The 17,693-nt window shown below is 42.7% G+C and overlaps 1 protein-coding gene across 3 annotated transcripts in view; it reads left to right on the top strand.

Annotated features, from left to right (window-relative positions):
* Nucleotides 1-17,693, top strand: part of TRANK1 (tetratricopeptide repeat and ankyrin repeat containing 1) — a 110,787-nt gene that overhangs the window by 22,025 nt on the left and 71,069 nt on the right. For 2 of the 3 annotated variants that reach the window (XM_012745418.3, XM_012745416.3), the window contains exons 2-4: nucleotides 9,383-9,509; nucleotides 12,472-12,622; nucleotides 15,487-15,605. In XM_012745418.3, coding sequence (XP_012600872.2) covers nucleotides 9,383-9,509; nucleotides 12,472-12,622; nucleotides 15,487-15,605 — 397 coding nt within the window. Of the gene's footprint in view, nucleotides 1-376; nucleotides 5,744-9,382; nucleotides 9,510-12,471; nucleotides 12,623-15,486; nucleotides 15,606-17,693 lie in introns of those variants that run through there. The other variant, XM_012745417.2, reaches the window with a different exon arrangement.

Below are 17,693 nucleotides of genomic sequence, written 5' to 3'. Positions count from 1 at the left end.
GTCCTCAAACTATGGCCCGCAGGCCACATGAGGCCCACCGAGGACATTTATCCAGCCCACCGGGTGTTTTTGCCACCGATGCCTGTCCTGCTTAGCAGCTGACTCATCCTGGGTCCACAGTGCGCATGTGTGGAATGTGTGCCGCACTCTCCAATGGCCCTCCAACGGTCTGAGGGACAGTGAACTGGCCTCCTGTTAAAAAAGTTTGAGGACCCCTGGACTACAGGCATGCGCCCCCATGCCTGGCTAATTTTTTCTGTGTATTTTTAGTTGGTCAATTAATGTCTTTCTATTTTTCTAGTAGAGACAGGGTCTCGCTGTTGCTCAGGCTGGTCTCGAACTCCTGACCCTGAGTGATCCACCCTCCTTGGCCTCCCAGAGTGCTAGGATTACAGGTGTGAGCCACCGCGCCCAGCCTCAGCTTCACTTCTGTATCCTACTCGCCTGGCAGTTCTTGAACTGTGAAGCTCTTTGCATATACTGTTTTCCTGGCCTGGCCACCTATCCTTGGTCTTGGCTGGGCCATCCAACTGCTCATAGTTTGGATCTTGACTTAAATGTCAATTTCAAGAAAGACCAACCTTGACCTCTGGAATCTAAGCTGTATTCTCCTATTTTCTTATACCCTCTACTTTTTCTTCACAAGAAGAAAAAAAAATCTGTTATTTGTAATATGTGTATGGTTTTTAAAATTTAATGTTTATCTCCCTAACAAACAATACACTTCTAGAAGGTGGGAATAGTGGCTATCTTTTACTATCAAACCCCTGATGCCCAGCACAGTGCCTAGTGTAGGGAAGGTGCTTTGTAAATATTAGGATTGTAGTATTTTGAAAGCTACAGATCCTATGGGGTGCGGTCACATGTGTCTTAGGTGAGTGTGAGAAAATTTCAACAAAAGAGGTATGGATTTAAAAACAAGTCAAGAGATACTGCGTATTAGGGAGATAGCTATTTGTGGTGTTTACTTTTTACTGGGAATATGACTTTTAGGATGTACATTTTACAAAGACAGTTCAGAGCTGGACTTGGCAACTGGTTTCAGAATCACCATCTTGACTTTGGCATGTATACAGTTGGGTGTAAATAAAGCTATCAGTGGAGGAGCAATTTAAAGTTGATGGACAAAGGAGAGAAGCTAGACTGAGCCAGCTGTAGGTTTATGGCAGGCCACTGAACTGAGATTTGTGGCTTGGGTCAGGCTGGTGAGATAGCTGAGGGGGGTGGCAAGGAGATCTGGTCATTCTTGTTCTACTTAAATGCCCTGGGTAGGGAAGGCTTGGCTTGTGACCAGCACTTCTTACTTTTCCAGGGGCCTTTTGAAAGATTTTGAGTGAGTTTCTTAAGAGAATCCCTACACTTCTCCTCTTGCCTTTGCGCCCCTTCCCCCAAGAGAAAAAGAAAGGAAAGCAAAGAAAATAAATTGAAGTCCCCAGAATGAATTCTGACTTTGGATTCTTACTCCTGATGGTTTATGGCCCCCTTCTTGTGGGGAGGAGGGGGTCAGTTTTAAAACTTATTCTTTCTGGTCTCAACATGGATCTGTCTGTACCCCTAGCATACCAGAGTTGATCTGGCATCATTGATGGCTTTTGGCATCCCCCAAAGTAAACAAATTTGTTGTCAAGAAAAGCGATGCAAGTGGATCCAGCAATCCCATTACTGGGCATCTACCCAAAAGAACAAAAGTCACTCAATGAAAAAGACATCTGCACTCAAATGTTTATAGCAGCACAATTCACCATTGCAAAGATGTGGAAACAACCCAAGTGCCCATCAATACATGAGTGGATTAATAAAATGTGGTATATGTATACCATGGAGTAAATTTAGCTATAAGAAACGATGGTGATATAGCACCTCTTGTATTTTCCTGGCTAGAGCTGGAACCCATTCTATTAAGTGAAGTATTCCTAGAATGGAAAAATAAGCACCACATATACTCACCAGCAAATTAGTATTAACTGAGCAACACCTAAGTGGACATATAGGAATAACATCTATTGGTTGTTGGGCAGGCTGGGCGTGGGTGGGTATATACATACATAATGAGTATGAAGTGCACCAACTGGGGGATGGGCACGCTTGAAGCTGTGACTCGAGGGGGGAGGAGAGGCAAGGGAAATATATGTAACCTTAACATTTGTACCCCCATAATATGCTGAAAAAAATTATTTTTATATAAAAATTAAAAAAAATTTATTTTGTCAAAAAAAGAAAAATCAGGTAGTACACAGATAAAGTATGAAGGTAAAGCCTCCCTCTCTGCTCATTTCAGCTCCCCGGGAGCCCACCCCTGTTGGCAGTCTTTGCTCTAATCCTGTAAGTCAGTTACAGAATTTCATGTGGATACATATATACAATGATTAATTAAAAATACAATGACCTGGGTCTGCTCTGTTTCAGACGTGCTTATATCAAAATCTACTTGGTACTTTTATGTTTTTATTGCATCTGCTTCATTGGGAGTAGATAGGCAGCCTGTGACACCTCCCAACAACTGAACTTTGAATTCTCATAGGGACACGGTGAAAATGACTAAAAGTCAATAGTGCAGCAGTGTGCAACTGTCTTTATGGTATGTTGTAGCTTTCGCACCATTAAGAAAACTGAAGGTGTGGGGCAGAGAGTGCTTAGTGCCAGGCAAAATAATCGCACACTATAGTGATTTAACTGGATGCTGATCTTTTAGCCTCTGTCTTGGCCCTTTAGAGTGTAGTTTATCTCTTAAAATGAAGTAAACAAGGTTGAAATTCTAGCATTACCAATTTCTGTATGACTGTGGCAAGTAGCTTAATTTCTCTTTGCCTCAGTTTCCCTGTATGTAAAATGGGGACATAGTCGTGCCTATCTCATGGGGCTTGTAAGAATGAAAAGACACAGTGACATAAAGCACCTACTGGGTGCTTAGTACATATTAGTGATGAAGGGTTCTGTCACTATGGTAAATTATTACCACTTGTATTTAATAATTTCATCTTACAAATAGGCCACGAGTTGTGTGTTTTTGTGTGTGTGTGTGTGTGTGTTTAAAGAGAACTGACAACTGAGTCATCTATATTCTAGGGTGGAGATATAAAGCATTCTTCACTACACTGAGAATGTAACTCTCAGCGAATCCTGTTAGGAATAAAAAAGCCTTCCGTGTGGTTGGGCATTCCTCCTTTCCCCTTTCCTGAGATCGTACCAAGAAAAAGAAGAAACATAAGTGGGTGAAATACATTTGATGTTTGCCCACATAACATTAAGAGCTGACTGTTGGTTTCTAGAGGAATATGAAAAGATTATTTTGAAGTGAATAGCTTTTATTGTATTTGTAAATACAGTGGAAACATTTCGTGTTTGAATTCTTCAATCAAACTCTTAGAGAGTCTCATTTTAATAACATTTATGGTCTGATTAATAAGTCGGTACATTGTAGAGTGATTGGAAATTCAGAAAAACATAAGGATGAAAATTAAAACCCTGTCTGATCCCAGTGGTGTGACTGTTAACATTTTGGCATATTTTCAATATATTTTATGTATTTAAAACTTGTTTGGGATTATATGCCTTTTCACCCCTACAGTAGCCTGTATTTTTCATTTACTAACTTTATCATTAAATGTTCTTTCACAACGTCATTTAAAAAAATAACTGTGTGGTGTCCTACTGTATGGATATTCTATAACTGATTTAAATCTGTTATACATTTTGGGACATTTAGGGTTATTTTCAGTTTTTCACTGTGGCAAACATCAGTGAGGCTAAATCTATCCATGATATAGTTTATTTCCCCTGTAACAGATGCTCAGAACATTTGGTGTCATTCTTGTAATTATTTTCCAATGATATCTTTTTAAATTTTTCATTTTTTTATGCACCAGTGAGGGTGATCCTGTTTATCCACTCTCCATATATTTAGTAGAAATTACTTGGTGTTCTTTTGTGAATTGTCTATTTAGAACCGTTGTACATTTTGGTCAGAGTATTGGTCTTTTCTTGCAGTGCAAAAGGTTATTTATAAAGGAGGGGTATTAACTCCCTGTCAGTTATAGAGGTTTTCTTGTTCTACTTGTGTGATCATGACCAGTTTAAGAAATACTTATTTGACAAATGACTGACAATATTTGGAAGATAAACATATCTTTATTCTCTGGTGCATCGATTCTTTAAGTTTTTTTTTTTCATGCTCTCTTCAGTCACCCCTGTATAAACAACAGTCATATAATTTAGAAATTGTTGAATGAAAAGTGTAGGTAGGATTTTGTATTCTGACTTAAGAGTCATGTGTCTGATTCTGCCTAAGGAATGTAGCACCATTTACATACCATATTCCCGAGAAGCCAAATGTGTTCAAAATAAACTACCATTTGTACCTGCTTGGGTCTGCTCCCCTCCTTGACCTCCCACCAAGATTTGAAATGACAGAAATAGTAATAATTATTACTTATCCGACAATTGTCTTGGTCAACAAAAAAACCCAATAGATTTTATGACTCCATAGATACATGGCATCTGTGAACACCTGAACTGTTCACCTATTTAAGATCCTTCCCACCAATGTGCCTTTCCCACTGCCATCCCTAGAAGATGGAATCCTATGGGACATCTCTTCTGACCCCCACCTTTCCCTTGTCTCCTTGGCAGCTGCTTCTTGAAGCTCTCCTGGGCACTCTCCTCTCCTGCCTTTGTTTGGCATGCTTATTGAGGCCTGCCACATAGTCAGGGCTGCCAGACATTTCTTTCCAGCCACCCAGGCCACACTGGAGAAAATCAGTAATGTGCATCTTCTCTGGGTCTTGCATTCAAATCGCTATACCGCAGATATTTAAGCACCCCTTATGTGCTAGACCACAGGGCTACAAATAGGAACAAAATAGGGGTTATGTCCTGAAAGAGGAAAGTGCCTTTGGGGGGTGCAGACACTTAGGCAGGCAATGGCAGTCTCAGGGACAAATACCCCAAGGGTTATTTTGTATTGTTTTAAGAAGGGAGGGGAGGCAGGAGAGGCAGTGGTTGTGGCCCTGTGTCCTAGCCACTTGTATATCCACGCCTTCAGGACTGGGCCTTCCCTCCCTGTCCCAGCATCTAGGAGAGAGGAAGGACTGTCAACCGAGTTTTGCTTGTACCAATAGGGTGATGTGGTACAGTGGTCGAGAGAAGAAACTTGGAATTGGTAGATCTGGGGTCAGAACTGGGAAATGCCATTAGCAGATTCATGAGGCAAATGACTGGAACCTCTTGGAGCCTCAGTTTCCTCCTCTGAACGGTGGGGACAATGCCTTCTTATGGGCTGTGGTGGTGGACAGAGGAGAGAGTAATAATAGTGCCTGTTAGAGAAATAGTGCTCACTACCTGCCGGGTTTATGTTGCCTCATGCGTGGAAGAGGCCTCCTCCAGATCCTGAAAACTGGAACTGTTTTGGCTGCTCCTGAGGTCAGAAAAGCATTGAGAAAGGAATGATCTTGTCTGGTTCCCTGGTGGTGAGAGGTGTTGCCAGGTTGTGCCGTCTGGGGTGGGTGGAGCCAGAATGAACAACCTCCTTGTCCAGATTCTCAGCACTGCAGATGGGAAGGTGAACGTGCCCTGCACGGGCCTGGCGGCGAGCCTCTTCTCCATCCCCTCCCAGGATGGACCCGATAGCTTATGCTGAGCTGTTGAAAGAATCTGGCAACCAGGTTTTTAGGAATGGGAACTTCTGTTTGGCCATCAGAAAGTACGATGAAGCCATCCACATTCTCCTGCAGTTACACCAATGGGGGTGAGTGTTTGGATTTTCTCCCCATTCTTTCTTCTTTGAGTAAAAGGGGATTCTGTTGTTTATGTTTCCTTCTCATTTCTTATCACACCACTTAGTTTCTGTTTTCTTTCTCCCTCACTTCCTATTTGTCTTCTCTGCTTCTCAGCTCTTAAACCCAAAGGGAGAATGTTAGTGTAACAAGGGAAATAGAAAGTGAAACGCAGGGGACTGCTGATAAACACAAAAGAATTTCCTCTTCTGGCTGGCTGAGCGTCAGAGTTCCTGGGATAGCTGAAGTCCCCCAACCCCCTCACTGTCATTCATTTCATCTTCTTACTCATCCGAGCCATTTACTCCCTAGCCACAGTGCATACCCCCAGGGCACTAAGGCTCATCTTCTCTTTTCCTGCCCCTTCAGCTTCTACTAGACCTGTTCTGCTAAACGTTATTGAGGATCCCAGAGAACTTTTGTTTATGTAGGTTGTAGCTATCAAAACAATCTATAGAGAACCTAAAACTGAGAAAAAAAATTAAAATATGTATTTACAAATTCATTTATAATATCAATAAACCCCATTACATGTTATATTTTTTATGAAAAATAACCGTATTTTCCAAAACAAAAAATTTAGTAAGAAGAATGATATATTTTTGCGACTCTCCTTAATGTCTGTCTCAATAGATAGAAGACAGCTAGATTCTTACATCTGCTTCTGCATTCAGTCTGTTGGCCATATCACATGTCAAGTAGCTTCTGGAAAACTTCTTGTATGCATGTGAGAGAAAGAGGGTGAAAAAGGTACATAATGTCTTAGTATTACTGTTGCATTAATTTCCTGTTGCCACTGTAACAAATTACCGTGAATTTAGTGGCTTAAAACAATACAAATTTATTCTCTTGCAGTTCTGGAGGTCAGAAGTCCTAAATGAGTCTTACGGGGCTAAAATCCAGGTGTTAGTTAGCAAGGGCTGGTTCTTTGTGGAAGCTCTGAGGAGAGCATCAATTTTCCTGCCCTTTTCTTAATTATCTATGCCATTTACTCGCTGGCCACGGTGCATACCACCTGGGCACTAAGGTCGTGGGCACTGCTGAGTGGCAGCCTGTATTCCTTGGCCCGAGTCCCCTTCCTCTATCTTGGGAAGTCATTGCTCCAATCTCTGCTTCTGCCATCCCATCGCTGTTTCCTCTGTTTTAGCGGGTATCTCCCTCTGTCTACTTCTGTAAGGACTCTTGTAATCATGTCATAATCCAGGATAATCTCCCTTTCTCAAGACCCTTATGTTGATCACATCTTTCGTTAATCACAGAAGTCTCTTTCCCATAAAAGGTAACATTATTTGGGGGCCACAGTTGTGAAAACCGTTTGACCTTGAGGACCACCTGAAATGGTCTTGAAGACCCCCAGAGGTTCCCAGATCATCGTTTGGGAACAGCTGTAGGAGAGGAAGCAGAGGTTGGCATCTGTGGGCGTACACACAGCCTAAACTTGTGCTGAGAAATGGCACCAGAGTAATTGCTTAATCATGGCTCCACCTCCTACCGCAGTCACCTTAGAGTCTACGATCTAGCTAAACTTGCGTCGAGTGTAATTGGCTTGTGGCTATGGTTGTAGACTGACCCCACACTGTGTGTGCTCAGACCTCAGTTCCACCACTTACTACCTGTGTGACCACTAATGGGACTTCTGGACGCTCACAAGTTGCCTTTTATGGAGCCTTCCTGACACTACTCCCTTTGCTCATCCCCTGCTTTTTGCCTTCCTGCCGCTGTCAGTTAACATAGGGATTTGGGTGCATGTGACTTACTGAGTGAGTACTCTCAGGACAAGGGGACTGAGGGAGGCAGGATGGGGCAAGAGAAGGCTCCAAGCAGGGATGGTGTGTAAACTGGAGCCAGATTGGGTCTGATCCTATGGGGAGTTCTGGGGCAGGAACTGTACTGCAGAGATGGTTCCACTTTGAGGCCAGGGGCTAACCTTTTGATTCTCATGTTGGGCATGGTTGTAGGCTGCCTGGCCCCCGGGGACTGGGGCTGTATTAGTCTGCTCATGCTGTCCTAATAAAATACCATAGGTTTGGGGGGCTTAACCAACAGGAATTTATTTCTCACAGTTCTGAAGGCTGGGAAGTGCAAGATCAAGGTGCTCCCAAGAGGGCCCTCTTCCTGGCTGATAGGTGGCTGTCTTCTCACAGTGTCCTCACGTGATGGAGAGAGAGAGTGTGAGCGAGCTCTCTAGTGTCTCTTCTTATAAGGGCACTGATCCCATCATGAGGGCCTCACCTTCATGACCTCATCTAAACATAGTTACTTCCCAAAGGCTCCATCTCCAGATACTCTGACATTGGGGTTAAGGACTTCAACCTATGAATTTTGAGAGGGGACACAATTCAGTCCATAACCATGGGTGTTATTTCCTGGTGAGAGGGCAGCTCTCATTAGGCTGAGGCTTAATCTCTGGAGAGCAGGGTGCTGAGAGCCCCTAGCTGCAGCCAACAGTCACTGTGACTGGGAATGGCTGCACCGGCCAGGGTGTCTGGGATGGGCACGATGGTGTCTCCAACACTGGCATTCGCAGCTCCCGTGCTAATCACCCATTGCCTCTTTTGCGTTTCTGGAGCCTCATCCCTTCACTGAGAGGGAATGATGGGCCAGAAAGAACCAGACACACAAAGCATTGAGGGTGCGGGTGGTAATAGAGGTGATTTATACATTGTTTTATTTTTGTGCTTATCTGTATTACCTTACTTTTCTATAGTGATTTGTATTATTTTTGCAATTAAAATATTAAATAAAAAAAGAAATCATAAGCCTTGCTTTTCTTTCTCATGTGTCTTAACATTCCAGTGGCACCTGGGCTTCTCTTTACGTATTGTGGGTTTTTTTTTTTTGCATTTTCCTTCTTCTTTCAACCTGGTTTCAGCACCAGCCTTGAAGCTGCATTACCCTAGGGTCTAGTAGACACACACAAAAGGGGCTGTTGCCCTGCCATGTTTTAGGGCACCCCTACCCCCTTGGCCATCTGGCAGCTGTGCCTCTCATCATAGGCAGGAGTCTGTGGGGCCAGGGTCTTACGCAGAGTCCTTGCCTCTCCCCTTTGGTCCACACTATGGGTACCAGGACCCTGGAATTTCATGCCCATAGACCCTGCTCCCAGGGCCTGCACAGGCCTTCTACCTACAGCCTGTTTTTCTGAGAGCTGGCAGTGGAGATGGTGTGATCACATGTTCTTAATGGCCCTTCCTGTGACATGCATGTAGAGTGGTTCATACTGTATCTGAACTCCATATAAAGTCTCAGTGGGAACTCCATGCTCTCCGTCATTAGGATCGGTCACTATCTTCCCAGCATGTTATCCAGTGGTCTCAAAAAATAAAAAGATCTGTGGAAATCAGTGGGGGATGGAACCAAGGTGTTGAGAACATTTGTCGTTAAAAGGTAGGGGCAGAGATTTGAGAGTGGGGAAGGACAGATTTGTACACTGTAAATGCTCCAGGCTTTCTAGGAACCCGTGAGACTGGTCTGATAATCATAAATGAGACATTTTCTCCTGAAACCCCCTTCCTGGTGGCAACAGCCAGTACCAGAGCGGTGGCCTTCAAGGATTTTCTGTATTTGCAAAATGACTGCTTTACAGACCACTGGTTTGTTCTTTCTCAAAGGGTTCCCCCGAGGGACTTGGCTGTGCTGCTGTGCAACAAATCCAATGCGTTTTACAGCCTTGGGAAGTGGAACGAGGCGTTTGTTGCTGCCAAGGAATGTCTCCAGTGGGATCCAACCTACGTGAAGGTAGGGGTGGGGTGAGTGAGGAGGGTATGGCGGGGGTGGGGGTTGGGGGGGCAAGTGAAGGTACAGGGAGGGGAGTGGCAGCGGGGGGTGGGGGCTGCTGTCTCCTTTCTCTTAACCTGCTTCTTTTTGTCCCTTATTTTAAAATGGAAATGCTAGGAGTGCTTCTAGTTCAACTCTCTTTGCACTTCGGGCAGATGCCCATAGGGCATGTGAGAATTATCTGGAGAAGAGTGAAAAGCATGCTGGCCAAGGGTTTAAGTGCACTTGTAGAGGACAGGGGAGCTTGGCCTCCTAGTGAATGGAGTGCTGTGCAGTGGAGATCACGGAGCAGCTTGTTTTGGTCTAGTGTAGTCACACCATCACTCATTATCTGTTCACGTTCTTTGCTGTTTGCAAGTTTCATTTTAGTAAAGCTTTATTTCAAATGCAAGCTGGGTGGACAGCACGATGCAGATTCTTCAGAAGCACTTCTTACAGTAGAAACCAGCTCCTTGGAGAGATCAGGGAAGTTTGAGAGGTCAGTAAGGTTGTTAACAAAGGTCAAATGATCATGTGACTGTTTTTTCAGCTAAAATGCCCTGAATGCCACTCTTCAAGGCACCTTCACTGTTCTTGGTGCCCCAAGGCAGACAAAAGGAGTAGAAGACACCATCCCAGCCCTCGAGTGATTCACATTCAAGCTGGGGAGAGGACTAGCATTAAAATCAGAGGCCTTAAATTCAACAGTGATTCTGGAGCCAGCTAAAGAAGCATAACATAAAATTAAGTGTCAAATTAGTGGTATAGGCAATTTATAGAGAGGCTCCACCATAAAGTGGGAAAAGCACAGGCCTTTCTGTCTCATGCTCTGCTGCGTACTAATTTCAGCAGCTTGGACGAATCTACTTTTCTCTCTTTAAGCCTTACTTTCCTCAACTGTAAGGTGAGATAATGCCTATGCCTTAGCGTTGCTTTGTGGATTAAGGAAACATTAAGTAAATTTGTTGGTACTCAGTGAACAGGAGTTGTTTATATTCTCAGTGATCTGCATTTCATGTATGATTGCTAGAAACAGAACAGAAGGGAGTGGGGGAGGTTTGCCCTATAGATTGTTCCAACCCTGAGAGAGGGATTTGGATATTTTACATTATAGGTAGAGCCTCTCTGTTCTTGAAGGATGAATACTTTAGACGTTGTTGACTAGTTTTAAAAATGGGAATGTATTCCTGAGAAATTCTTCTCAAAGGCAGTTTAGGGTTTTACCATCTTAAACTGGTATGGGATGGGGAGTAGTTGGGTTTGCCCACATCCCTGAGGTGGAGGCAATGGCTGTGGCCCAAGGGGCTGAGGTTGTCCTGGGTGATGCTCCTGGGTTCTTCTTTGAGCGGCCAAAGCTGATAGCACAGCTGTCAGGGTACCTCCCCACTCTTGCTCAGAGCTCCTGGGTGTCTCTCTCCATCTCTACTCTCCTCCCCAACAGCCATTGTCCTCTGTAGTCTGTAGGGGAGGAGAAAAAAACATTTTCCCTTCTACCCACTTTTCGTTTGGTGTCTGTGACCTTAACAAATTAGACTGACAAGAGACTTATTAACAGGAGAAAAGCATACAAATCTTATTTGATGTTAACTTTTATGTGACATGGGATCTTCCTATAAAAGAAGTGAAGACCCCAAAGAAGCAGATAGGCCTGAGAGCTTGTATACCATTCTAAACAAAGAATGATAAATTGTGGAGATGACAAGACAAAGAGTTGTTAAGCTCTAGGAGCTATAAACTGGAGAGGGGTGTGGGCGGGAAACTAATGGAAGATAAGGGCTATCTTAGCAAGGTTTGTGTTTGTGCAGGCCCATCTTGGTGCTGACTTTAAGTCTTCTTCATGGCCATAAAACTTCCCTGGGAGAAGAGATTTCTGGAAATTCTCATTTCTTAGGAGTTTCTTCCTTTAGTCAGTTAAGTGAAGCCCTGGGAAGACTTCTTTTTGTATCTGTTAAATCTCAAATGCCTTCAGGTCAAAATAATCCTTATGCCAGACTGCCATCTTTTGGGGTGGCATATTCTGATCCCCTACCTCCTTCCAAAAGAGAAAGAAAGAAAGAAAGAAACTTCAATCTGAGGAAAGCAAAGAAATGGGAGGTTCTATACCATCTTGGCTTGCTTGCTTGGTTGGACAAAAGAAAACAAAACACACATTTTGTCCTTCTTTTTTAAATTGTTATCTGAGATCTTGAGACTTTCAAATGAAGGTTAAAACAAATCAATAAATAATCAGAGACTTGGTGCTATGTGAAATTTTTAAATGCTTGCTTTTTTATGAACCCAGCTGGTGAACACCAGTTAATTTAGAAAATTGCTTTGGTAGATCCCTTATGCTGATTTGGATGATCAAAGTGGGGAAGGCAATATCATTTTATTCCTATTTGAGAGTCCTTTTTACAGAAATCAAAAAAATTTTTTTTTGCCTCTGAGATATATTGCTAATATATACCAGATATGGAGCTCAGTAAATCTCAGTGCTTGTCATTACATTCTTTTTTTCTTACATACCCAGTGGAAATTGTGTTTACTTTGATTGAAAGGAGCAGGGAACAACTTCTGTGTTTACATGACAATCGCATTCTTTTCCTGAACACTAGTTGTAGGATTTTTTCATCCTCTGTTCTGGCCCAGGCCTTGATTTGAAGTATGAATAAATAAACCCCACATATAATGGGAAGCAGGCCTACTTCCTTCTCTCTGTGTCATATGTTATATGGTGTATGAGTCATGTATTTGAAAGCGATTGTTTTCTTGGCCATTAAAAAATGACAGGGAAAATGTGGCACAGAATATAATGTGGAAACCCTGTATCCAGTGCTTGTTGGAAGTCCATGTTTACAGAGAAGCAAGACTTCTAGAGTTGGATTTCCCCTAATGTTGCCTTTCCTTTCAGCGGCAGGTAAGAGAGATATAGTACATGACTGTGCTGGTTTTTTTCCTATCCCAGGGATACTACCGAGCTGGTTATTCCTTGCTGCGGTTGCGCCAGCCTTATGAAGCAGCTCGCATGTTTTTTGAGGGTCTGCGGCTTGTGCAGAGCAGTCAAGACCAGGCACAGGTTGCTGATTTCCTTGTTGGAGTCTTCACCACTATGAGCAGTAAGTCGGGACTGGGGACACTTTTTTTTTTTTTTTTTAAGTACTTGTCATTTTATTTGAATAGTTCCTGGAGACTCAGGCTCCTGTGGAGATAATTTCAGGGCGGATAATTTCTTTGTGGCTGATTTATGTAGTTTGAATGAAACTGGTTTGCACATTAGTATGTTGGAAGCTTTGGTGGCTAAAGCCCTTGTAAAAACAGCTAAGTCTTTTTGCACGGACGACTTAAGGCTTTGGGAGTTTTGTTTCAGACCCCTTAAGTGTTCTGTGTTGTTATTCACAGAAATTTCCTTACTTATACTTCTACTTGTCTTATGTGATTTTTGCTCTTTCCTGTGATTATCACGAGTATTTCTCCAATATGTTAAGAAAATTATTCTGGTTTGCTATGAACATAACCTGGAAGGGCTGATGGAGGATCCTGTGAAAGTTGATAATGAGTGCTCAGCATCATGGCTGCGATGCTCAGTGCCCGGCTCAGCATGAGCTGCGGACTTGTCCGCTGGAGGAAGGGACCCTTTTGCATTGCTGCATTAGATTACTACTCTAATGACCTGGCCTGTGAGATGGCTTTGTCAGGGGCCCAGATTAGTCAAAATCAGAAACCTGTAAAGCACAATGTGGTATGCACCTTGCCAGTGATGATGCAGTCTAAAGTTCTACCAATGACCAGGCCGCTGTCTTCAAATACTGTGTTTGATCAGATTTACGTTGCACTGATTTAAGATGTGCCGTTTGTTTATGTTCTGCCAGTGAGAAACGACAGCGATTGTAGGAAGACATGCTCCAATGGCAGAAAGGTTAAAATGTGAAAAATGGTACATGTTAGCATTGCTGAGGAACAGTCTTTGGCTTTCAGATATGGGGAAATCACTGCTGACAACTGATCATCTGTTATCAATCCAACTGTTCCCACTGCAATTGTGAGAGAGCAACTTTTGTGGTATATGAATGGAGTCCCACAAATTTTGACAAGTTGGGCCCAAAGACGGGGTTAGAGCAGTATCAAGCGGTGGGAAGGGGTTAGAGGCAGGTCCAGCCATGTCCCCTAGACAGAAAAGCAGAAGGTCTCTAGATAAGGGCTGATGGGGCGTAGCTCTCCTGTTGACCTTTTACCTAGAGTGGCCAGATTTTACCTTCTAATCTGATGCCTTGGCCTATTCCCTGCACTTCCTCACTGTCTTCTCTGCATCTTTTAAATGTCACTCTTTTGTCAGAATCCAGGCTGGAGTTATGGGAATTCCAAACAACTGCTTCTTGGTGACCGCCCCTTAAAATAACCAACCCTTAAGATAATGGTAGTTTCCATTCTGCCCTCACCCTGAACGGGGACAGTTAACAGGACTTCTTAAGGCAGTGCGTGTAATACTTTTCCACCAATGAACTCTTTTTTGGATAGTAAATGTATGTTCATGACCCAATTTCTAAATTTTGAAAAATATATTTATGGAAATTTTGTATCCTTTCATATAGTACATGTTTGTTTTGATATTTATGTTTGTTTTGATACTTGCTTATTTTTGAAATTAATAATTCTGGAAGATGTGCCAAGTTATTCTGACACTTGACCTGTCCCCTTGGTCAAGTGGGGACTCTTGTCCATGAGCTTGAGAGATGTGGTTTGGAGGATCATGAGGTGCAGTGGGTTGATGGTCCACTGGGTTAGATAAATGTGTATTGATTAAAACAGTTGGCAGATCTAGGTTCCAGTCTTGGTTTTTGTCCAGTCTTGGTTTTTTGAACGCACTGCATGATATGCCATGAATATTACCTTCATTTGTCATAGTTTCTAATCTTTTGGGTAACAATATTTGTCACATTTTTCAAAGGAAGTGAGTTTTGTAACTTCCTTTAAGCTTCTGTTTCCTTCTCTGTAAATGGAGATAATAGGCACTGCCTTAGTAATTTGTTTGAGGGATTAAATATGAATACATATCATTGGGCTTGGAAAATAGAAAAGTAAAGTGAATGTTAGTTCATATTACGCTGCCTAACTCTTAGGGAATTGATTTTTATGGGTGAACTTAAAATAATTGCCATTTCTGGCTGTGTGAGGTAGCTCACACCTATAATCTTAGCACGTTGGGAGTCCGAGGTGAAAGGATTACTTGAGGCTAGCACTTTGAAAACTGCCTGAGCAAGAGTGAGACCCCATCCCTATAAAATATAGAAAAATTAGCTGAGTGTAGTGGCACATGCCTGTAGTCCCAGCTACTCGGGAGGCTGAGGTGGGAGGGTCACTTGAGCCCCGGAGTTAGAGGTTGCATTGAGCTGTGATGAGGCCACTGCACTCCAGACTGAGTGACAGAGGAAGACAGTGTCTTAAAAAAAAAAAAAAATTGCCACTTGAGTCAATTATAAAGGACTTTATACCACTTTGAAAATGCTTTTCTTTCTGATATCTTTTTTTTTTATTTTTATTTTTTTGAGACAGAGTCTCACTTTGTCGCCCAGTCTAGCGCGAGTGCCGTGGCATCAGCCTAGCTCACAGCAACCTCAAACTCCTGGGCTCAAGCAATCCTGCTGCCTCAGCCTCCCGAGTAGCTGGGACTACAGGCATGAGCCACCATGCCCAGCTAATTTTTTCTATATATATTAGTTGGCTGATTAATTTCTTTCTATTTATAGTAGCGACGGGGTCTCACTCTTGCTCAGGCTGGTTTCAAACTCCTGACCTCGAGCAATCCACCCGCCTCAGCCTCCCAGAGTGCTAGGATTACAGGCGTGAGCCACCGCGCCCGGCCATCTTTCTGATGTCTTTAATTGACCATTTGTCTATATGTGGTCTTAACTGGAGGACCTTTTCCCAAATGTTCTAGAGTTTCTCCACATTAAAATTTCTTTATTATGGAACTTTCTTTTAGGTGACTCCATTGTTTTACAAAGTTTCTTGCCCTGCTTTGATAATATTTTCACGACTGGATTCTCAACAGAAGTGTGGCAATCTGTAATAGAAAAGTTGGCAAAGAAAGGATTATGGCATGTAAGTAAAAGGAGATGGCTCTTTTTTGGGGAAAGTACATGCTTGATTACATGTTTTCTTGCTGTTGCACTGAGGAATTACAATTTATTTTATTTGTTTACCTTAATGCCAGAATAACTTTTAACTGGGATATCATTAAAGATGGAAAGTCATTGAGATAGATTAATCAGCAAGTTTTAAAGATGGGAAAAATACTTAGATTGTGGCAACCCCACTCCTTGCTCTGTCTCTCCATTGTCATAAAGAAATGTAAAATCCAAATGCTAATGAGGAAAATAAATAATTGCATGTTCATCTTCACAATCTTTTTTTATGGTGCCTTAGCTAGTGTGGGCCCAGATGACCTGTCTGTGCTGCTCGCAAGGGTTTCTGTATGGTTTTAAACATTTGAATAGCAGCTAAGTGAGGTTGTAGGATCTGTGTTAGTTTTGCGTTGCTATAAAGAAATACCTGAGGCTGCATAAATTGTAAACAAAAGAGGTTTATTTGGCTCATGGTTCTGCAAGCTGTACAAGAATTATTGAGCCAGCATCTGCATCTAGTGAGGGCTTCAGGGAGCTTCTAATCAAGAAGAAAGGTGAAGGGGGAGCAAATGTGTCATATGGTGACAGCAGGAGCAAGCAAAAGAGGAGGTGGTGCCAGACTCCTTTAAACAAACATACTGCTATCCGTCAACTAATGAAGTGAACATTATCTCAGGGAGGCCACCAAGCCATCCATGAGGGATCTTCCCTCATGATCCAAATACCTCCCACCAGGGCCTACCTCCTAACACTGGAAATCAGATTTCTTTTTTTTTTTTGAAAAGATAATTCACAAATGTAATATTTTATGAAAATAGCAAATAACATTAAAATGTCCAGCCTCCCCAGGAACTAAACAAATCTATCAAAAACAAGATTCTTTTAAATTATCAAATGGCAGATTTCAACACGACATTTGGAGGGGCCATTCATCCAAACCATATCAATGTAGGACCTGAACCTGGGGTCAGGAATCCATGGAATGAAGGAGCAAATGGACTGTGGAGCCTGGACTTCCATTTCACACAGATGTGTCCTTGAATCATAATCCTCCACTTACTATTTTGGCCTCATTACTTCCTCTCGAGCCTTATTTCCTCATTTGTGAGTTGCATCATATAGACCTGTTCTCTCAGGGTTTTGGTAACCATTAGAAATAATGAAACAGAGTACCTAATAATAATATCAGCTAATATTTGTTGAAGGCTTACAATGTACCGGGCATTTAACTAAGGTGTTTTATAAGACCTGGCATATGCTAAAGACTCAGTGAATGATAGGTATAAGTGCTCATAAGAATGGGCTGGCCAAGGCAGGGAGGTCAGTTAGAAAGGGCCTGCTGGGCTTCCTAAAGCTGAGCAGTCCAGAAAAAGTCACCAAGAGCAAGGGCAACCTGTCAAGGACTGCTGATCCAGGCAGGCTGAATGACTTTAGAATAGAGAATTAAATATTTGGCAAGGTCATGGATTTCATTGGAAATATAATGAAATCTATGGGGCTTTCTTTGCAGGCTCAGACAATAATGTGTATAGTTTCCAGGGGCTCATGGGAAACCCCCTAAATTCCAGCCATGGGTGCCCCGAAGGTTATCCCCATATTAAAAGGCCTTGGGAGGGCAGGCTGCAGGAATAAGGAAAGCAGACTGGACTCTTGGGAAATCAGGAGTTGGAAATCCAGGGCCCCCTTAAAATCATTGAAATCTTTTCTCTTTGGATAAAATGGCTGGACTAAGAGATCTATAAGGATCTTTCTAGCTTTATTTAAAAAAAAAGTTCTGAAATTCTGTGATTCCAAGTGCTAGAGTGGAGCTACAAGTAGGAAGCTTTATGCCTTGTTAGCAGAAATGTTTCAATTTACAGCACCCAGGAAAGGACTCTGTTTCTTCTTCCCAGTGTTGGGTAGCGACATGACCTAGGTGGGGAGTGAAAGAATGGAGCCAGTCAAGGGAAGGCCCTGGAATCCAGCCTAGCCCAAGTGGCAGATCTAATATCCTGCCTGAAGTGGGACTCAGGTGATTCCCAAATATTGGAGACAGAGGCATCTTATAAAAGCCAGGCCAGAAATG

This window comes from Microcebus murinus, chromosome 1 (genome assembly GCF_040939455.1).
Source record: "Microcebus murinus isolate Inina chromosome 1, M.murinus_Inina_mat1.0, whole genome shotgun sequence".
Taxonomy (NCBI): Eukaryota; Metazoa; Chordata; class Mammalia; order Primates; family Cheirogaleidae; genus Microcebus; species Microcebus murinus.
The sequence above is the reverse complement of the archived record's forward strand: the minus strand, read 5'-3'. Positions and strand labels throughout refer to the sequence as shown.